Genomic DNA, 23,450 nt, shown 5'->3' on the forward strand with positions numbered 1-23,450 from the left:
GCTCCTTTTATCCATGGTATGGACAGATGAGGGAAAAATAAGCAATGAATAATAGGCAGAATAAGGAGCAAAAAATTGTGTAGTTTGAAATACTAGTGGTCAGTGAGAGGGAGGGGTAAGTGCTATGGGACATATGGGTTTTTACTTTTTATTTCTTTTTCTGGAGTGATGCAAATGTTCTAAAAATGATCATGGTGATGAATATACAACTATGTGATGATATTGTGAGCCATTGATTGTATATTTTGGACGGACTGTATGGTTCATGAAGATATCTCAATAAAAATATTTAAGACAATTATAGTACTATATAATTATAGTACTCCTATGATTGTTCTTCCTTCTGTGATTAACAGGTTATTTTCCTTAGGCTATTAGTAGATTTTTGCACTATAGTATAGTACTCCTGTGATGTTCTTCCTTCTATTATTAACAGGTTATTTTCCTTAGGCTATTAGTAGATTATTGTTATAGCATATTAGATTAGTTGGGCAGGCAAAGAAATCCCTGGGTAGCCCCAACATGAAAGAGATAAGCCAGCAGTAAGGCAGAGAAGCCTGGGAATCCTGGGACTACTTGGTTACGCAAACAAATGAGCAGGGCATTATGGTGTGTGGTGGCTTTTGGGGCATTCTAAGAGGTAAACATAAACCAAACCTTACAACAAATGTACTTCAACACAAATTTATTGAATTATCACAACAACCTCAAAAGTGGATATTATCCCTATTTTACAGATGAGCAAATAGAGATTAAGTAGCTTGTCCAGAGTCACTTATCGACCAATGGTGAAGACAGCACTGGCACTCTTAGAGGTCCTACCCATAGTCGTGTTTCTATTATCTCTGGGTAGTGTCTAGGGATCCTAGTGCTATTTTCCACTCAGTGTTAGACTTGCAGTACTATTGCTCAAATGAAGCTATTCCTTGTTAGAAATCCAGGTCCATCCTATGCCAACAATTTCATTTGAAGCTGTGTTCAGTGATTCCTAGAAGCTCGTTTTCTCCCTTTGTGGTTTCCCTGGTGTCACCTCTTTATTTTCCCTGGGAAAAAGACTGCTTGACATGATCCCGACTGGTGGGCCTTCCTAGTGGCCTCCTGTGACAATCAACATTTTCAGTTAGTAAGGACAGCTCGGGACAGAAACCCGGCTCAACAGATCTCGAGGCCTTCTAGACTTTGAACTCCAAAATCAAACATGGTTTTTGTCTTAAGAGCTGCTCCTACCTTGTTGACTAGTGCAGTCAGAAAATCACCAAATGTTGTCAGATCTGTCTCGCCCCAGAAGGATATGTTTTGGGCAATTCTTTTGATAAATGATGAAGGAGGTAAAACTACAGCCCAATGTTAGAGCACAGAGAGAACATACTCATCCTAATGCCACCAAGAAGCAGGTACTGTATAAACTGGAAAATCCTAGGTGGAACTATCCCCTCCTAGCAATGTTCTCCATTCTAGAATACTCTGAAGTCAAAGAAATTTGGAAAGCCAAAGGGCCTAGGTAGTAAGTAATTTAATTTGTCAAACCAGAGACAATCAGATGATAAATGGCTATTTTTCTTTTGAAATTATATTTTAATAAAGGTATTTAAAGGCCTGAGACATTTTTAATCATTCCACTGCAATATAATGGTTAATTTTCGGAGCTCTGAGCGCTTGATTTGTATTTAAGATCTTTACAATCTATATATAGGCTGGTCTTTAATAACCATTTGTACATTGCTTCTTTTTATATAGGTCATGTATTCTCCAGGGAGAGTAACAAGATTAGAAATAACAAATACAGCACAGAATAAATTAAAGTGCTTCAAACTGCATTATATAATTTCAGAAAATTGGTTTCACACTGAAACGTTTAAATAAGAAAACCAAATGACTTAAGGAAAAAAAGAACTCCTCATGTATGCATTTGAATTGCTATTGTTTAGCAAGTTTTATCCTTGGCAGCGTGGTACTGGTAACTTTACACAACGCTCCAGCAATGTGGCAATTCTTTTGGGTCAATATGGATACAATAATTATTATTTTTCTTTATTTCAGGTTATTTTCAAAAGTTGGCTTCATTCTCCTTGAAGATGAATAGCATTTATTATTTAAAATGTCAAAGGCGTGTCGTAAAAGCAATTGTATTTTTATATATAATTCTCCAAACTCTTGTATACAAAATGTTCTTACTACACTCAGTGCAATAAATTCAGAGGCTGTTATGGGATAGGAGATAGCAAATTGGGGCCAATACTTTTCTAATTATTTAGGATAATAAAAGTGGGACTTGGTTTTGCTCTCACAACTAAATGAAGGAGATATGCCGCTCTGTAGAGTCTGTTATTCCGGCTGGTTTTGTTTGTTTCTGTGAAGTTTTGCATCACGCCCCTTGTGCTGAGTCCTCAGGCCTTTTTCAATTTTTCTATTCGTGCATTAAAGGCCTCTTCCTGTATTTGCAGCTTTGCGTTTATCTCGGTCTGTGAAGACAATCATTAAAAAGTGGTTACGACGGAGCTATCTTTTGCTGCACATTGTCTTTGTGGTTTTGACATACTATAGTGCCTAAAGACAGACATTATCCCTCACACACCTTCCTGTTTTGCAGACACAGCCGTGTTTCAGCCTGTAGTGATGTGATAACACTTTATCATATTTCTCTGCACATCCCCAATGTATAGCATGTCTGCTCTGAACAGGAAGTGGTATTTGGACAGCCATTTTTCACATAGCCTTGTGTTGGAAGATAGGATAATTTATCTGTATTTTCAGACAGACTTTACCAATAAGCACCAAATCGGAATAACTGCTTTGGGCTCAGTTGTTGCAGTGCTGTTGGGGCCGGCTCCACCCTTTTGCAATGGATGTTATTGTCTCCTATGTAATTCATTCTAAATGGGATCCCAAAAGGCTTCTGTCGGGAAATAACAACACAAATAATAATCTCACAATAACAACAATTGTCACAATTAAGAGTAGTCATCATACATTATAACTCTTGGAATTATGCCACTTTGCAGTATATTTTTGGTGAAAAGAGTAAGCTATTGCTGACAGGATTTTGTGATTGCTGTGGCTGTGACAGCATTTAGCCTCTGGCAGTGATATTCTGTGGACTTACACTGCTACATGCACAAATCCAGAAATGCTTTTAGATTACCTGAGCATTTGTAGCTCTGGAAATGTCTTCCCTTTTTCACAGTGGATAATAAAATTACATTCAGAGAAACCAATGCTGGGTGACATGGCAAAAGCGCTGTTTTTGTTGTTTTTTAGGTTCTTTAAAAACAGTCTACAAGTTTTTGAGAAGTAGTTTGTGTGTAAGAGTATTACGTTAATTCAAAACTTGGAGTGTTCATCGCTGTAACATAATTTGAGTGCTTCAGGGTAATTGCATTTTAAGAAGCTTTGATTAATTTTGATAGAAGAAATTTTTAAAAGAACAAATACTTTTTTGGTCCTAATAGAATTCTTTCTTTATCTCTTTGATTCTTTGTTTCTTTTTTGCTTGCTTTTTTGGTATTTATTTATTTATTTTTAAAGGAACTATACTAGATAGGTTTGAAATATCCATCCTGGTCGCCTTGAGATTTTGTTTGGCTTTCACAACATTTGATATTTCTAAAAAGATCACATTGGTATCAATAATTCGTAATTTTCGCATGAATATCAGTCTTTTTCAGTTCCAGTTTTATTAAGCCCTTGGATCAGGCCCTGGCCCCTAGCTGCTCATCTTTTCCTTTCTTGGTGGTAGGGTAGAGTAGGCAAGGAGGGATGGCGAGTGGTCCTCCAGGGTAAAAAGGAACTCTACCTTTTCTCAGGCTTCACTAAATCCCCCGGTGCAGTGATTTTGGTAGAGTGAAAGGAGCACTGGTTTAGGAGTCTGGAGACCTAGGTGCTAGTTTAGCTATGTAGCCTGGGGTGTCACTTAACTAAAACTATGGCATACATATTGGTGCATATAGGGATTGTAATGATGTGAAGAAATCATCTCTTGTCACAATCGCAAAGAATTGGGAACCATAGCTCTAACTAAGCAATTGGCTCTTTCCACTTAAATTTAGTGTTCTTCTGTGCCTTAACAGTCTCATTTCTTTTCAGGTAAGGAAAAATGTACTATCATCTCCAAAGCAAGAAGGATTATATCTGGATCAAAAAAGTATTTGTTCTGTTTTCATCTGTTTCACTACCTCACCAGGGTTTTCACATTAACCTGGAGACCTCTCTGGTATTTTACTGAAATAGAATTCACCTTAGCAGGTGTGGGCCTTGGGGAAAAGGCCCATGAAGGTAAAGTACATGCCCAATAGAGTGATGTACTGAGAGAGGGGTAATATTTCAAACATCTAGGCTGTGATGATCAGTACTGCAGATTGAGTAAACCAGCAGAGCCCAGCTCAGAAGCTTGTGTCTGCGATAGACAAAAGGTAGGAACAACCCAAGTGTCCATTAACAGGTGAATATATAAACAAAACTTGGTACATTCACGCAATGACATATTATTCGGCTGTAAAAAGAAATGAAGTTCTGAGATGTGCTGCAACATGGATGAACTTTGAATACATTTGAATACTTATTCAAATAAGCCAAGTGAAATAAGGACAAGTACTGTAGGACTTCACTTATATGAAATATCTAGAAGTAGCAAATTTGTAGAGACAGAAAGTGGATTAAGAACTTACTAGGGGAGAGAGGTATAGGGGTAGAGGGAGTGGTTGCTTCAGGGGTATAGTTTCCAAATTTTGGAAATGTTTAAGTTTTTTTTAAAATAAGGCTCCATGTCTAATTAAGAACAGGTTGTCATTAGTCTGCTAGGGATCCTTGATATTTCTAAAAAGACTGCTAAGAAGACAAACTATTCCTAAACCATTAGAGTTGGTCTGATTCTATTTCCTTTTAGGAAAGAATGGACGCAGGGTTCAATAGCCTCCCACTGACCACTGCCTTGAGGTGATCTCATTCTCAGTTTTCCCAACTTGGAAAATTCAAGTTGATCTAAAAATACCTGGAGTCCCAAAGTGGCAGCTTCCTTCAAGGTTTTCATATTATGTTACCCTGTTTTAGACAGGGCCTATAGCCAATATCACACGCAAGGATTTAGTGTTAACATTCATATTTCTCTGAAATGTAATTCTTTAAATATATTAAACTTTTCTCTCTTGGGTGTAATTTTTGTTATACAACTCAGGGCCAAAATAACCTCATTGTGAATATATCTTTAAAATTAAAATGCCTATACTATATAGGTTTAAAAAGTTTTCTGTATTCAGTATAATTTTAATTAACATCTCAGGGTCAAGATAACTTCATTCTTAATAAATCTCTAAAGCTATAAACTGATTCAGTGGGAAACTAAATGGATTTACATAAAAGAATTTAAGGGTTCACATCACATTTTCAGAAACTTCTGAATTATAAAAAGTGAAATATGCCTGCAACCATATTGGAGAAGGAGCTTTGAAAAAAATATTAAAAAAACATGAATTCTCTACTGTCTTTTCCTCCCAAAATTATAATAACAGTGTGACTTTTAAGAAAAGAAAGAGAAAAAACTATGGAAAATTTAAAAATCTTATAAATAATAATTCATTAAATTTTCCTGCAGCAGGAAAGCAGGTCAGTGTATTTAGAAGGCTTGTGTAATACTGATCAATGACATGCAGCTAACTTTGCAAGGTATATAGTCGTTTTTAGAGTCAAGAACACTAGAAGGTAAGTTTTAGAAATGGAAAATAACTTACCCGTCTGAAACAGGAGCAGAAATTTTAGGTAAGCAGAGAGTAATTACCCAACTTGGAATATGACCAAGACACAAGGGTAAACACTGAAAAAGTGCCACACCACAGGAATATTAAAACCCAAAGTAGTCTGGTCATGATATTAGAGGTTATGTGGTTTTAGTGGATAGCACTGGAATTAGAACTAGAACCCTGTTCATAGCTCCCATTCAGGATTTTCGTTAGTTTCCAATTCTGGAAACCATAGACAAGAGCCTTAGTCTTTCCGTGTCTCATTTTCCGATTTGATTATCAGGGGTCATGCCTGTATGGAGGTTACTAAGATTATTGAGAGAAAATACATAAAGGAGTTTTCTATCTTAAGACATTGTATAAATCCACAACACCAGGCCATTTTATTGAAAAACTGGCAATAATTTGGCTCAGGCTGATGCTCATGAAGCCACTTAATCATGGCACCTAAAGGATCCACATTCTTTGCCTCTGACCCAAGTTTTCCTATGCCTAGTTACATTTAGATGAGACGCTAATGGACTTCTAGGCCCAGGAAGGATGACTTCAGGTCAAGGGGACAATAACATACACACACAACAATCATGTTCTTTCTATTAGAGAGCAGCGGTGTAACTGCTGCAGAGTCTAATATTAAACGTATATATATATTTCAATGAATAGTTAAAAACATTGTTCACGACATGGAAATGGCCTCGGTAAAGATGTTTTCAATTTTGGGGACTTGCAAACAATTCTATTACTGTCTAGTAGTTCCTCAGCAATAATTTTAGTGGGATTGCAAGGACCCCAGGGCTGTGATTATACATAAACTATATTTAGATGAAATGTTATCAAATATAAAAAGGAGATATGTTCAAAATTCAGCTTAATTCAACTGCACTCTGCCCTTCCACACAGTAACCAGTTATTACATTCATGAGGTTGTTAACAATAAAGCTTTGTGTAAAACGTGTTCTTCCACTATTTCTGGTAAACACTAAACACCCCTTATTAAGCCGAGGACTTTGGCTGATTCTGTTGGCACCAAATCATTAAGTGTTCACATAAATAGTGCAATAACATTTGATGATTAAACAAGTAACAAGGTTTGCTTATGCCAAACTAATCTTTTGCTCTTTCTAAATTAGTTGGAAGTACAGTGTGCTTTTTATATATGGTCTCATGTTCAGATAACAAGTAAATCTTCCCCTGAGACGCATTAGTATTTTAAATACGTGATATGTTGTTCTACTGATTCATGGTAATTTCCACAAGAAATTGTAAATTTACCCCAAATTTTCACTTCACCTATTTAATCATCTTGCCTGTGAAATGATGCAAATTCCTGCAAGTCTTTGTGTTGAGAAAGAAATGATTTATTTTTTTTTTTTTGGACCAAATGAAAAAAAATTTAAGCATAAAGCTAAGCTGGCTGATGAATCATTGGCAGCTGCTACAGAGATGGCTGCTGTTAGTCACCATTTTCATGCAGCCTCTGGTATAAATTACTGAACTATTAGTGATATGTGAAAAGGAACAAACTATTTGTGAGGGAGCTCAAAGACTTGAAAGGCTCTCTTTAGAAACTGGTGAGAGGACATAGCTAAGAATTATGGTTTGATAGTCAGTGTTTACAATTTAGAAATTTACTCAAATTACTCTTTCATGAGCAATGCTTACAGTGTGACAAGGCATGAAGTCTTTACCATGTTGTTTTTCAGATTTTGATGCTAAATGATTTTGTAAACTGATAACAATTATCATGCTAGATGCTGCTGGCAAATCTCCTTTGTGATTTTATTGACTCTTAGATGACTAAACTGTGAGTTATGTAATGTTAAATTGAACCCTTCTCTCGTTAAAAACACTCTTGCTTGCAGAGGGTGGATAATGTTTACAGATATTATGGTTAAGGTTGGTGAATTAGTCGGTAACCAAATCAGTGAGCACACTATTAATACTAAGTACCTGAATGCTGACGATATCATCTGTGACTTGTTCCATCACCGATTTTACATCTTCAATGGTGAAACCAACTAAAGGATCCGTGTCTGCAGTGTAGATTTCTGTCTGGGCCTCATCAGAGCCTTGTTCTTGATCCACCCCCTAAAATATTGAAAGTAAATGACACTGAAGCACTTTCTGGAGCATTCACTGATTTATATGTAACTTCAAACTTTTACTGAGGAACAGTGTCAATCTGGAGGGAGATTTTGATTTGACGTTAGCATTTTCAGTATCTATTAGCATGGCCCATGGCAGATCAAATCATGATGCCAAGACAGTGTTTAATTTTGAGAAAGTGAATGTGAATTAGTGAAGATGGGGTGGAAGAGAATAAAATTGCTGAACCACTTTCAATCGGCCCAACTGTGAACCAACACTGAAAGCTATATTTATATTTGGCTGGGAAAAATCACAAGGAAAAAAAAAAAGAACATTTTGCTCCTTTCCTTCCTACTCTAGAGAATATAAAGCTGAGGTAGAGTGACTTAAAAAGAAAAAGGAAGTATACCTTCATTTCTGAATCCAGTGTTGGGTGTGGCACTATGAATGTTGAGTAAATATCAAATGCAATTCCTTCTTCTAGAGGTTCTGGGAAAGGGTCATCTGTTGGTGTTATAACTTCTATCACTTGCTGGAGGGGAAGAAAAGAGTTGTATTATAACAAAGAGACTGTGGAGAGTAGCCACAATAACAGACAATTTCCTTACAATGTTCTTTGGATCCAAATCTATTATCCTTAAAGTACCTTCTCCTCTCTAACGTCATCTGCCCTCTTGGTTCTCTAGTTCCTTTTGTGCTCCATGTCTTACAATTAGCATTCTGTTCTTCCCTCTGTCTTTCTTTCTACTTTCTATGGTTCAAGATTTCATTTTATACTGCCATGGTCTTTAATTGTTTCATATGTTATTGTCCCCTTCTTCCTATCTACAACCTCCCTGTAGGTAAAGAGCATGTTTTAGACTCTTGTGTATCTTCTCCATTCTGGTACAGGGTTAGGCACTTAGTACACTTAATAACAGCCTGGGGGTGATTGATATTACTCAGCAGAGTATAGCTTACTTAGGGCAGTAGTGAAGGGGCCAGTAAGAAGTTGGTGATGAGGACAATAAAGGCTCTAAAGTAGACAATCAGAGCAGAGATTAGAAAAAAAATTAGATAAGATGCCACTGTAAGCATTTAACAATCTGCAGAAGGAACATGCCAATCAGAGGGAGGGGGTGGTTGGTCAACAGTGGACCTGATGAAAAAGGAGAATAAAAGAAGCTGATTTTGGAAATATCCATCCCACTATGACATGGGGGAAAGCTACGGAGATGAAGGGCCTGATGGCATTCAATATCTGAATATTTAATGAGTTCCCCTTGCTCTCATCCCATATTCAACAAGCAATCTTTTGATAATAATTTCGCTTCTCATCTCAATTGGTCTATAAATACATGCCCACTTGAGTGCTCTGGTTTCCATGCCTATTACATTCCTCACTGTAGATCAACAAACTGATGTTCTGGTCCATATAGCGAATTCTTGTGGGCTTGTCAATGTGACCCTGAGAGAGTGACTGCCCACTGTATGCTGACAAAATCCCACTCTGAGCCGACACATTTGAAAACCAAACTCTGAATATGCATAAATTAATCAGTTAGCATCCCACGAGGGCTGGAAAAAATCCTGAAATCATCTACGTTCAATTTTTAACTTCTTCACAAAATCCCAAACATTTCATCATATAAGAATTATTATTTTTTAGATAGGTTTTGGAATGCACTGAAAGTTATTTCTTGGCCTTACCAATTCATTGCATTGAATTCATATTATTAATTTCAACTTGATTTTGCAGGAAGTTGTTGCTTAGTGTAAATATGTACCCTAATTTTATAGACAAGGAGATGTGGAAACAAGTTTCAATAATTGTCCCAAGGTCGAATAATTATTTAATGACAGGGCTGGGAGTTAAATCCTGGTGTGCTTCTTGGCCTATGCAATTTGCAGTAAACTGTAATAGGTTATCGCATTCTCATACTTAGAACTTATTAATATTATTAAGCACTTCATTCTTATTTTTTGGCAGACATCATTTCAGACCATTTATCTTAAGTTGACTAAGATTAATCAAAACAGAATATTAAGAAAGCATATCAGAACTGTTCCTTTCTCGTTACATTTTTAAGCGGTTTTTAACTCCTAAATGGGCATACAAGCATTTTTATCTTCCTATAAAATTACGCATACTTTTTTTCCCCCACCATTCTCGCTTTTCATCATCCCACATCTTCTTTATTTTACTAAGCTAGGTAAAGGAAAATAGCTGAAGACATTTTAGTGCCCTCTGAAACATTATTGATAAATAAGCTACACATGGAAACTCAGAGACAAAGAAAATGAGGTTTTCACTTAGAGGTATAGAGTTTAATGTGTCATAAGAAACAGAAAGATTGAAGGGTGAGTAAGACTGAACAAAAGAAGACAGAAAAGAATCGAATGGAGTGTTTTGAACTTGTAGGTATTGAGAAAAAAAGCATTAGCTACTGTGCAAGGTTGTAGTAATGTATTTTATTTTAATGAAACAGAATTTCATCTTGTCTGCTGTTGCCATATTTGTCTTGCTGCTATTCTTTTTCATATGTAGGATAGGCCTTTCTGCTAATTTGTCTTTATCCCCTGGTGGAAGTTTTCAAAAGATTGCTGCTCTCTCTTGCTAGAAACAGTCTACCATCTGTCCCCTTATGCCCTTTCTTCTGTCAGATGATACACTTAAATGCAAACAGATATTTGTGTTCAAGTCTCTCCTTTTATCCATCCTGCCCCCTGTTATCTGGAATCTTTGTCAGGCTCTTCTGAATTAATTGGCAACTACTTCATTTTCCTGGTCATTGGGACTGTGTGTGAGTGTGGGGGTGGGGGCAGAGATTGGGCACTAGGCTGGAACCTTAGCACTCTCTAGCTCTCTGCCATCACTTTTTTTGAAGAGTGAAGCTCATATTAACTTCAAGGAGCTGAATTCTGACATAAACTCTCAGAGAGAGCTGGGCTTCACTTTTCTTATATACTTATGAGTATAGAGCATATAGCTATTCATTTGATTTAATTTATGCACAAAACTGGGGGTGAACATTTCTTTTTTTAGGGCATTTTGCATACTGTTATGAACGAAAGCAAAGCTCTGTTTTTTACTTCCATGAAGAATTACATTTAGCTATGTTAGTAAAATACTGTAAGGGAAAGAAATGTCACAATTTCAGATGAGGGTAAATATAAAGTATTTTCATTAATAATAAGAAGGTACACATAAACTGTCAAATATATAGTTTGAAATAAGCATGATGCCCAGATGTATAACAGTGATTATTTTTCCCCATAAGTAGCTTTTTAAAAAAACAAGTTAAAGGAAAATTAGAATCAATAGTTGTGGTGAGAGCACAGAGCCAACTACTATGTTTAAATGATACCGTCTGATGCAATACTTTCTTGAAAAAAATACAATTAGGCCTTTGTATTTTTTTAACAAAACCTCATGTTTTACAACATCATTGGTTCTGTAATAAAATCTATTTAAAACAGAGAGACATGGTCAGCTTTATTAAGTTAGATTTTTCTGAAAGAAGAACGTTATAATTTCCTCAAGTCAATGAATAGTTGAAGCAAATTAAATAAACTAGTTTTATAACTATTTTATACATTCCTGTCGAATTGTAATTGTCTCATATTTTTCCCCCTCAAAAGTTCAATATGTTGCCTCTTAAATCTGGAAAAATAAAAACAGAAAAGGATCAAGTATGTTTAAAAATAAATACTCCTATTTGGAACCCTGATTTAGCAAGCCCCTATATTCTGTATGAGAGTAGCACCCATAATCTTAAGATCAGGAAACAAAGGGAAAGATTTTAAGTGACTTGCCTGAGGCATAATGCTTGAGATTAAAAATCAGGAGTTTCTGATTATACACACACATCCATTTGGCCAAATGATTGGTTTTGCTTGACTTTCAAATACCCCCTAAATATTACTTTGAATGTAAAGCAATAAATGTGCTTCTCTTGCCATTTTTGAATGCTTGCACACAAATGGATATAATAAAAACAATCATGTTGTTCTATGTGAATGCCATTTATATTTTTTCTGATAATGAGCAGAACATTTGAACCAAGGTGAGTACATTAAAAGTGCTAATAAAGAAGAGAATAGATTTCTAAACAGAATAATGGACTGTTAAGTGAACATACAATAAATAACATCTATAGCTGTGGTCGCTAGAAAATTAGTTTTGCATAACTTACCAGTATTCATTTTCCCCAGATGTTATCTGTTACATGAAAATTAACTTAAGTTAGTTATATTGTTCCTTATGTGCGCATTGCATTCGAGTTATTTAAGAAGGTTTACAATCTGAGTTTTAGTTGAATTGTGCTATGGTATTTAAAGAATATCAAGTAAATGGCTTTTTGGCATAATTTAATACACATAAGTACAGAATTTCATTGCTGAACATTATGTAGATTTAAAAAATTCAAGCTCCTTACTTACAAGCCAGATGAAATCAATAGAAAACTTTTATTAGCAATTTACATATTCAATATGAGATGGACATTTACCATGGAAAAAATGATAGGAATTTTGAACCCTCCTGGAACTAAGAAGATAGTTTGTGTCTAAAAACATGCTTATAAGAATTAGAATTTGCCTCCAGATATTACCATGTCTGAGAAGGAGTATAAAGATTTTATCTGAAAATTGTATTGCTTCATGCTTTCTTTTTAATACGATAATGTATTAAATACGATAGTATTAACTTTTTAATACGATAATTTATTTAATGCGATAGTATGAACTCTGGTGTATTGTTTTTCTTTAGTGATGGCCTCTTCAGAGAAATTGTAGGTAGTTTGTGGGTAGTATTTGTAACACTGAATTCTGTAATTGAGGTGACAATTATGAACTAATTTGAGATATTAAAAATATCACTGTGATGACAACCTTCCACTATCTTGAGTGGCAGAAAGCAAGATAAATCTGCTCAACCCTTTTTGAGCTATAGGCACAGTTCACTTAAAAAAAAATTTTTGTTTGGTTTTCTCAGTTTAATGACTTCATATGTAAATCAGAACTTACTAAAAAAATGTGAAAGTTTCGAAAAGACAAACTTATTGCAAGCTTTCTCAACATTAATTAAGGAAAAAAGGCACAAAAATTCCTGTAATATTTTAACTTATTTTCCCCCTTGAAGAAAGTCATTCATTTGCAAGTCTAATTAAGAAGTACTTGAGTGGTTCTGGAAAATTTTAACAAAAAATTGTAACCCATTGCCCACAATATACTACATATAAAGTAACAACATATGAATGCCATCTGCAAAATGCAATAAACTCTGCTAATGTCATAGTGAGGCCATAAATTTAAAATGAAAAGAGAAGAAATTCAAAAGCTAGGATTATCAGAGAGACTTTAATTAATCCAATTTCTTAAGAATTTTTCTTTTGTGGTAGGGCCATTATAAACTTCTTAATGCAGGATGTACATGCATAATATCAATCTGCTACAAGAGTCCTCCCTTCCCTTTGCATTTCTGACTTGGGAATAAATTTGCAAATGCAGCACATTAATTTTCTTTCCTATGCTTAATATGCAATATTTATATTTTGAAAAGGTTTAAAATGTTGCCAGGCTTCTGCAGAGAATGAATAGACATCTAATAGCAACTTCTATTTTTATCCACAGTAGTTTGAACATTTATAACTTAATAGAGCTTTGAGACTATCAGATCCACACATGTTAATCACCTAAATAGTGAACGGTAACACAGCACAAGTTAGGACAGGAAATGAAGACTACCCCTTCTAGCTGTAGCTGCAAGAAGGAATTTAAGTTGGCAGGCCACAGTAAACCAATTTGCAATCTGGCTAGGACTCTTCAGTTAACACCTTGTGTCCATTTTTATTCATATATCTTGATTCAATCTTGTTAGACTTGTGCTTGAATTAAAAAAAAAAGTTAATTAAAGAAACTGATTCCAGAGAATATCAGACATCTTTAATACTTCTAAGTGTACTTCTGTGAAGTACTTCTGAAAAGAAATCTAAGTTCTATCCTAATGACCACAGACAATAAAATCCTCTCTAATGGATCTGAAAGAGAGTATCTTCCTGCAGTGTAAATGCAATTTACAAGGAAAAGATGTTTTGATCTGACTGTGGTGCAAACAGTGCCTGAAGGATAGAACAGTTCTTCAGATACTCAGACACTTCCAAAGGATGGCAGTAATCTGGCAAATAGATCACTGAATTATGGGCTTTGGGCTTGGCCCTTTTCCTCATTGTATGATGCTAAGAAAATCCCTAGGCCTCAGTTTATTTATCTGTAAAAGAAGGATAAATATAATTGCTACCTGGCCACTTCATCGAGTTGTTTCAAGCACAGATTAGATAATATGGATAAAAATGCCAGGCATTCTTCAAAGAGAAGACATTATTAAACTCTAATGTGTTATTATTATTTATAATTACTGTTATCATTAAAGGGATCCTCTTTATAATGCCAGTATTTGTATACAGATTAGAGTACTCCTAATGAGGACATTGGTCCGTGCTGTTTCTTTTTTTATTATCTTATTGATATATATTATATATTCACATGCCATGCTATTTCTATATGTAACTGTTAACACTGCCCAAGCAGTGCAGTTAACCTGGAAGAATTTGTTAAATGAGGACATTCCATTACTCTGTTTCAATAAAGTTATAGTCTTTAAAAATATCAAACTTATATATCCTATGTAAAGAATTTCTTGGATCCAAACAACTTCTCTTTTGAAACCTAGAACAGCATGACATAATGAGGTAGCTATGTGGCATGGCCAGGACTAAGGCAAATTACCGATATACAACTAATTTTTAAAAATGACTAAATCTGCCTCTCCCTCTCCCTCGCCCAGTTTATCACTCCCTTAATCTTTTGTTTTTCAGCATAAAGTGATGCCTATGGTTGCCCAGAATGAGCTCATTTTGAAAAGATTCTCTTTAACGAATTTTGTCAACAGTTAAGAGTTAGAGCACACAGGGCAAACGTTCAACGCATCTTTCTTATGAAAACTGAGATACCAGAGCTTTTGAAACTACTAAGTTCAGCACTGTACTTTTGATTCTTAGATTGACTTTACCTTGTGACTTTCTCAGGGTAAGAGAAGGAAAGTATGGTTCTATTATAGTTAGAAAGTACTGCTTTTCAAAAATATTCTCTAGAAGCTACTCAGAAGTATATTCGTTTAGCTTAATAGGCCATACTCCAGGAAACATACCCTTGAATACCCTTGAACTCAATGTAAAATATTTCAAACAGTTTTAATCATAGGCAGATTTTTTTGTAGTTTCATCTAGGGAGTTCTATTTAAGTTTGAGGATTTTAAGATTTAAAATTGAGGAAGTATTCAAAATTATCTCATTTTTAAGAATTTGAAATTCAAATACTAGTATCTGTTAGTCAATATATTAAAGGTGGGTTATGTAATTATCATAGAAAATACATGCTTTGTAATTTTAAACATGTAGTTAAAAATTTAATTTTATATTTATTACATCTTTTGACAGCATCTATGAAGATGAAGCAATTTCAAAGCCTTCATACTCCTAATTTACAGAAACCATAAGAGACAATATATTGATAATGGTTGGAGCAGAAACTGCAATGGAAGAAACCTGTTTTTGGTTCTAATCTTCCTTTTTTCATGAACTTCCTGTTGTTTTGGCAGTTTACCTGAATAAGAGGCTGCTGAAACTATTTGGAGAAAGCTGTACATGCAATTTCCTTAATTTCAAAGCATAACTGATTGAACTACATTCTGGGGCTCGAGTCGTCAGTGGGAAGGAAAAAAAAAAAGAGAAGCAACTTCTTAAAAAATATATTGAAACTAATTTCAGTTGGAAATAAAAAGCTTTTGGGGGCCAGACTAGAATGTTTGTAAAGTGCTGTGAAATCTTTAGAGAAGTCAATGTAATATTGTTATTCCTGACCTCTTGGGCCCCACAATGTCTATTTTAAGTCATCTGACCTTAAAAATATGCTGACAAATATAGATTTAAAAAAACAACACAGGAAATTGTAAATCAGTTGGTAACCCGTTAGCATCAAGGAAACAAGAGACTGAGAAAATGTCGTCATTTACTTTAGTAAACCTCAACCTTAATTTTTAACTAAAGAAAATTTGTAGAAGGCATGATGTTTATATTTTGGATATTTTATTGAAAGTTTGTGTGTCCTGTTTCTCCAGTTAACTTATAACTTATTAAAAGGAAGCATGCTGTCACAGTTATAAATATTTCCCTCTGTGCTAAGCTGCCCTCCCTTCCTTGACCTTCCTTTTATTAAATATCCACTAACTGATTCTTTTAACCGTATTAGGCACTCAGGGTATGGCTAGCCGGGCAGGATTTTCTTGCTTTGGAAGAAACTTCTGCCAATTTATTTGCATGTACCTGGCCATCTAGAGAGGGCGCTCTCAGGAGCCACCTTAGCCCTTTCTCGCAGGCTTATTCAAGGCAGCCTCTCCTTCCATATGCCAAGTGTCATTATTTCAATAACTTAAAAGGAGTCATGTCTTTCCTAAAGAACAGCTCAGGGTGCTCTAGAGTTCAGGGGCTTTCCATGGAATCTGAATTCTTGGAGATGAACTATAAGACTGACTTTGCGGACAATGCTGGAAACAGTAATAGATGGCACTCAAACAAGACCTTTCACATATAATCTGTAAATCACGCTAGTTTAGTCAAAAACAAATAAACCAAAATAACATCAGAGCTCTGAAATATTTCAGTGATATCTTTATTCCAAATTTGAATATTTTAGAAATCTGGAATTCTTTTCCCTTAAATATGTAGTCAGAGCCCTGGATTGGCTCTGCCTCTCGATAGAGAGATGTGGTTTTTTTTTTTTTTTTTCATTTGTAAAATTAAGGGGTTGGACTAGGTCACCTTTGGTCCGGTTACAGATGTTCCATTCTACATACTGAATTTCAAGTGGCGTCTTCTTTATTTATATAAGACGCAAAGTCACTGGCCTGTGCAGATCCCCAGATGTAGTGTTTTCCTGCCATGATGTAGGAGAATATTTGGATTACACACTCAGTGCTTACTGGAATCTGACACAGGCTGCAGCTTGTCTATTTATTTCAACTTAATTATCATCCCTCAACCTGCTCCTCCTCCATTTTCTTTCATCAACTTCTCCGTAACTAGGCTCAAAACCTTAAAGTTGTCTTCGATTGTTCATTTTCCCTCAGACCTAACATCAAACCATCCACAAAACTTGTTTGGGGCACCTACTATGATACCTGCGACGCCTCTCCTTTCTTTTCAAGACTGGGCCTACCCTGTGGCCTTCAAATATAAATTCTTACTTTCACAGACCTTGAACTCCAGCCAAATTGGACTACTCACTCTTTCCCAGTAGGCCCTGTCCTGGAACACAGTGAGTGCTCAATCAATATTTGTTATATGAAAAAGAAAAGCATGCACCAAGGTGCTTTCCCAGTCTCATGTCTTGCCTGTGCGGCTCCCTTCCTCATCTCTGCCAGCCAAAGTTCCCTCTGACCGAGGCATGCTCTTCAGCCACATCCTCAGTGAAGTATTTCTGAACTCCTTTGTACTCTCAGAGCATTTGACTTTTTTTTTTTTGGATAGTACTTGTCACATTGCACCTTGAATTACTACTACGTGTGAGTGATCTATTGCCATTTTGTGGAAGCAGTTTGAGGGCAGGGACTACATCTTATTCATATAGTCCCTAGATCCCTTATTCATGAGGCTCCCTAGATCAGGCCAGAGGAGGGATTTGTTAGATGTTGAGAATTCCATTAGGGAATTCATTCATTTAAACTTTTTCCAGGCTCTCAGTTTGTTTGATCAGCTACAATTCAGTTTAGAAAGCTTGTGATGCAAAATGATAACACTTGGAGAAACAAATCTAGTGGCTTTATTGGTGCATCAGTGCAATAACTGTATTTCTCAGTTAGCAAAAGAGTTCTAGAATGAGCGTTTGATTAGCATAATGTCAAACAACTAAACAGCTTTTCACTGATCTGACTGCTTTGCTTGAACTGACTGATAGTTGTTTTATAGATTCAATGTAGTTAAAATTCTAAAAGTTCCCGGAGATATGACTCTCCTGCCTAGTTCCTGATAGAAATTAACATCAGAAGACCTCTAAAGGGGCTGCTGAGCTGCCCAACTTCAAGGGTTGTGATTTATGCTGCTTCCCTTATGCCTGCTTCCCCTGAGAATACAGTGTGAATGGACTTCTCAGGAGTTGTGCAATGGGGAAGCCCAAGGGCAGTGCTGATCAATCTCTAGGAAGGTGCACGTTGATGAAGATGATGACAAAAAAAAAAAAAAGTAGCTCTTGTTTATTGAGAACTTGACATTGTGCCACTTAGAAAAGACATTACAAATATGAGGTCCTTTAAATACAAAATTGTGAGAGAGGTTTTATTTATTGCTTTCAATTTTTAGACGAAAAACTTAAAGCTCAGAGAGGTTAAGTAACTTGGCTAAACTCATACAGCTAGAAAATGAGGAATTCAGTCAGAACTTGAACCCAGAATTTTTTATGCCAAAAATCCATGCACCTAATTCTTAGAGTACAGTAGAGAACCCTGCTGGCTCCTTGTGGTCCCCCAGAAATGTTTATCTCCAATTTATAGGTGAGGAAATAAAGGTCCAGAAAGGTAAAATGATATATGCACACTAGGGATCAGAAAACATAAGTTCTCAGGTAATTGCAGGGAGAGATTTTGTCCACTAGTTCCTTACATACTACAGTGTATTGTTCCAAATAAGTTAAAGAATGTAAGGTAGGGAGGATTGAGTATATATGTTTTTTAAGATGACAAGATATAAAAAGCAGTGAGTTTGTAAAGAAATCTGAGCACATGTTTAATTCATTTGCATTATTAAACAGGAAAATACAGGGGCAGAGGTTACGTTTTTGTAAGTTAAACTGCATGTTCCTGCTCAAATAGCAATTTGTCCTATTTGTTGTAATTGTAATTACTGTTTTCATTGGAATCAGTTTTCTCTAGGAACAGGCAGGCAGAAAAACAACCAATAACCTAGAGAGTTGAAAAACACATTGAGAAGTCGGCATGGTTGTGTGAACAAATCTCTTGTGATTATTCTTCTACTGTGTGTGTCATGTGCTCATGTGCTTTAAATCCATTTCCATATTTTTAATTAACACTTAGTTCCAAAAAACTTGGTGGAGGCCATTTAAATCACAAATGGGGGGGGGGAGTGAAACCAAATTTATTTTATCAGAAAATTGACTATGGACTGTTTTGGTGGCTTTTATTACTTTTACATTTTAATGATTAAAATTAAATATAGCACGATTATTCACAACAGAAGACAGTGAAATAATTTTCATGGCCGATATAATTTTAAAGTCAAACCTGGGCAAATAAGATACTAGTACTGTTGTAGACCAGTTTCATTGTCCGACCTGTGACTATAATTTCTTATCAGTTCCATCCATTTAAAAAAAGGAATTACACAGCTGTACCAAATGACTCTTCTAGTCAAGCCCCAATGGAGCGGTGACGCCAATGCACTGACTCTCTCAAAAGTTGCTCTGTAGGTACCAATGTACTGCCGTTCTATGGATTTTAAATGCCTATTTTTATGGTTCTGAATCATTCATTCCTTTGAGTGGCAAACAGAGTTCAGATCTTGCTGCAGGAACCTTATTTAAAAACCTTTAGCACCTGTAACACTGTGTCATTAGCTATATTGCAATGCTGTCATGGTCACAAGCAAGAGTTCTGACTGCAGTGCTCTAAGGATGCTTATTCCTCCATGGTTCATCTAGAAAATGGGGAGAGCAAAAGTTACCCACCTATGGGCTTTTGTGGGGGTTAAATCAGTATGCTTAAAGCATTTACAGGGTCGGAACATGTAGGAAGAGCCTAAGAGTGTGGTTTTTAAAATAGACTTTCATGACATATGCATGTCTGCAATAATGCTTAAGTGGAGGCTCCCTGATGGCAGGGACTTGATCTGTTCTGTTCTCCACTTTGCTGCCTGGCAAGTGGCTGTTAAATAGTGTGAAAACAATACATACTGATTGAATAAGTAAATGTATTATTGTGGTCTCATACGCCAATAAGTCACTTTTTACTTCTTCCTGCTAGATAGTTTCTTGACATACAGATGCCAAATTTTCAGATGTTTTTCCTTTCCCCCTCTCTCCCCTGACATGACCTGTAGTAATTCAGGCTGCTCCTTGTCTGGGTGCCCAGCCCTGCTCCTTGACTTTAAAGATTCCACCTCTGCTAATGGTTAGGTGCTTCCAAAGGGCGTCCATGCTAGATGGAGCTATGCAAAATGGATGGACTGTGGCTTTAAGACTGGCATATTGAGGATGAGTGTAGCCTGCTGCCTAAAGAGGGAATTATTCAGGCTAGGAAGTGTCATCTTGGTTTTCATACATCTATGAACACAGGCTTGGTATGAGGGGGTACTAATGAAGCCACTGAATCTGGCCCAGCATGTAAATTTACTCCATTCAAGAAACTTCCCAGTATTTAGAAATGAACTCTGTACAGTAGGTAACCGATACTTAGATGAGAAAATCAGAAAACAGCACATGCTGCAATATAATGCTTCAACAGATTGTAATATCAATCAATTCCAGCAAAGCTAACATCATACTAGCAAGGACAATGAGTTACTGTTTCAAAATTCTTCTGCTAATAAAAGAAACCAGGGCTAAAATATCCAAGTAATAAATGTGCATTGCAATGATGAAGGCTTAATATTAATTGGGTTAATCTAATTATACAGTCTACAGTTAAGCCTTAACATATTTTAGATTGCTAGTATCATTGGAAATATCAGCCACCTGATTATTATCATAGCCTCAGGAGAAGATGAAGGTTATACCTCTGATCGAGTTGGTATTTAAGGCATGTTTTGAAAAACAGATGATCAAAATGTTATGGAAAGACACATACTTTTTCTTTAGCTTCTGTTTGCATTTGAAACATTTTCTTCTCATTCTGCCTGACAATGATGGTAAACACTAAGAAATGATTGGGAAGGTAGCATTATTACAGTAATTCTTTGTTCTAAAAAAAATACCATTTTTCAAAGAGGTTTGAAAAACTTATAATTGGTTTACTTATTGGTAAATAATTTAATTTTGACTTCAGACACAGAAATATAACATTGTATGTGATTTATTCTTTCTTCACATTGATTTTTCTAGTGGTAGACCATAAGACATTTTATTATTTTAACAAGAATTTTTTCTAAGCGTTTTGCTGTTGTATCTATGAACCTCAACATCTCACTAGCATCTGTCAGATTTAATCACCTACAGAACTACCTTATAAAGATTACCTTATCAGAAAAAGTGTCATCTTGTAAGCTTAGGTGTGAGAATTGCAAAATAAAGCTGAGCTACACTAACAACTGCTGTGCTAATTTATTGTAAATTATGTTTTTTTGTTTGCAGAGATGAGACATGAGAAGTGTTTCTATTTAAATTCATTTCCTATTATTTCGACATAAATACCAAACAGCTCAACAAAAATGTGAGAACATAGAATATTCTTTAAATAGGTTCTAGTGACAGTGAAATTTATTTTCTAAACTATCAGTACCAGTCATGTCACACCGTTCTAGGCGCAGAATCTGACAGCACAATTAAGACAAAACATGGATGCTTAGAATGCTAGATGGAAATTGCTGATTGTCATGTGAAGAGTGATGATTTATAGTATATGAACTGGAAATAATTGCATAGCAAGCTGGTCTACAACAAGGCTTTAATTCACTGGGCTGACACTGTAAACTCATAATCTGTTGATCTGGCATCATCCATGATAGATTCTGGCTGCTCAGAACATATAAGCATGCCCCTTTCATGAGCATTCTGGGAATCTTAGTTCAGATGACCCCAGTAAAAACAATTACAATGGTTTTAACCAAACTGATCCTCTAAGAAATGTAAAAATCACAATGAGTCATTATATTATTTAAATTCCAAGGGTGGTAGCAATGAATCACATCAAATTATCACCTCTAAATCATCAAAGAGCATATATTGGGCCCTTTAAAGAACTATGAATCTGAATACATTTTCAATAAGACAAAACTTTTATGTAAATAAGATTTTATTATTATATTTATTGCTATTATTATTAAAAACTACAGCGAAATTTAGGGCTCATAAAAGTGATGGGTTAATGGTGCTGACTCAAGCCAGAAAGAATAAAGGCCCATACATTTTCCCTTTTATATAACTCTGCCAGTGTATTTTGACCTATTTGATTCTTATGAGTCAATGTCAAACATAGGAATTTGTATGAACCTTTAAAATGCATCAGGGTATAGATCATATGATTAGAGGCCCTCCAATCTATTTTGGCTTTTAACTTAAACTAGGATTTGAACTCTTGTTTTAGAGTGCCAGTTGTAAATTCACCCAACTGTTTCACTCCGCCACCCCCATTTTTAAACAAACTTTTAATAGTACTAATAAACATACAACTCACAATTTCCCATTTCTAACCACTTTCAAGTGTACAATTCATAGAATAAGCAAATTTATATAGAAAGATAGTAGATTACAAGTTGATTCCCCCTTTTAACACTTTGGGTCTTTCAAAGAAACTGGAATTGAAATATCATTTAAGAAAAAAAAAAACCTGTAAAACCATTTTGCTGTATTTGCTATGATTCTCTATGAGTAAGTTTTATGCTGTGCCTCCTCACGTTTAAGAGTTTTACCTCTGTATAAGATTTAGGTTTTGGCTCAATTCAGTTGATCTGGGCACATTCCGCGTGCTAGACACATCATGGGCAGGACTCCTGCCCTCAAAGGAGTTGTAGTTTGGAGGTGGGATTAATGGCAGGGGGTACAGATATGCGTACAATCAATTGTAACACAGTGAAATTGATACAGATACAAGTACAGTTGAGCTAGGATAAGGGGCTGTGGGGCTGGTCGCCCTTATTTAGCTGGCAAACAAAGGACGGACTACTAGGGATCAGCCAGACAGTGTAAGGAGCAAGGAAGGGAAGGGCGTAGTGGGGTATCTGGCCATGCACGATACCATCGTCAGCTACTTGTCAGCTAGCTACTATTCATAGTAGTTTCCCAAAGACAGAGGAAAAGCTCACTTGGAATGAAACAGCACGTCAAATTAAAATTGTCTCTTGAAGAAATTGCATGTAATTGTTAATTTCTGGTAAAAATTACCTTGATTATAAAGAACAGAAGACATACTGTTGTTGGTCACTGGTTATTTTTACTTAAAATGTTCATAGTTGGATGGAGACAAATGGAACTCTGGTCATGGACTATGGAAAACACATTGATAGCTAAATATAAAAAATCCAAATATTAATAACTCCTAACATTTACGTAGTTCTTTCCTCCCAAAGCTTTTGACAAACATTACTGACTATACCAAACACTGAAACGCTGTTACCCTCGTAAAGGATTAGACATTAATTCAAGAAAAAAGTAGGATGTGGCTGAACTACTTAAAATATAGTTCTGCAGAATATAGGCGCGTGTTTAGAAATGCCAACTCACATGACAGTCTCTCTCTCCTAAAGTGTTTGTCACATTTTATGTACCACTGGTTTCGTTTAATTCTATTCTCTTACTAACGCACCCACAGTTTTCGTATTTTTTCTTGGATGGGTCCTGAACTGCCTTCTGAATGCTGTGGGGCGATGA

At 35.8% G+C, this 23,450-nt stretch overlaps 1 protein-coding gene across 9 annotated transcripts in view; it reads right to left on the reverse strand.

Moving 5' to 3' along the window:
* CABCOCO1 (ciliary associated calcium binding coiled-coil 1) overlaps positions 1-23,450 on the reverse strand; it is a 246,978-nt gene that overhangs the window by 86,305 nt on the left and 137,223 nt on the right. For 6 of the 9 annotated variants that reach the window (XM_077125214.1, XM_077125213.1, XM_077125209.1 and 3 more), the window contains 2 exons: positions 8,230-8,352; positions 7,683-7,820 (listed from right to left, as the gene is read on the reverse strand). In XM_077125214.1, the coding sequence (XP_076981329.1) occupies positions 7,683-7,820; positions 8,230-8,352 (261 nt within the window). Of the gene's footprint in view, positions 1-649; positions 2,463-2,575; positions 2,897-7,682; positions 7,821-8,229; positions 8,353-23,450 lie in introns of those variants that run through there. The other 3 variants (XR_013161570.1, XM_077125215.1, XM_077125216.1) reach the window with 3 other exon arrangements.

This window comes from Tamandua tetradactyla, chromosome 13 (genome assembly GCF_023851605.1).
Source record: "Tamandua tetradactyla isolate mTamTet1 chromosome 13, mTamTet1.pri, whole genome shotgun sequence".
NCBI lineage: Eukaryota > Metazoa > Chordata > Mammalia > Pilosa > Myrmecophagidae > Tamandua > Tamandua tetradactyla.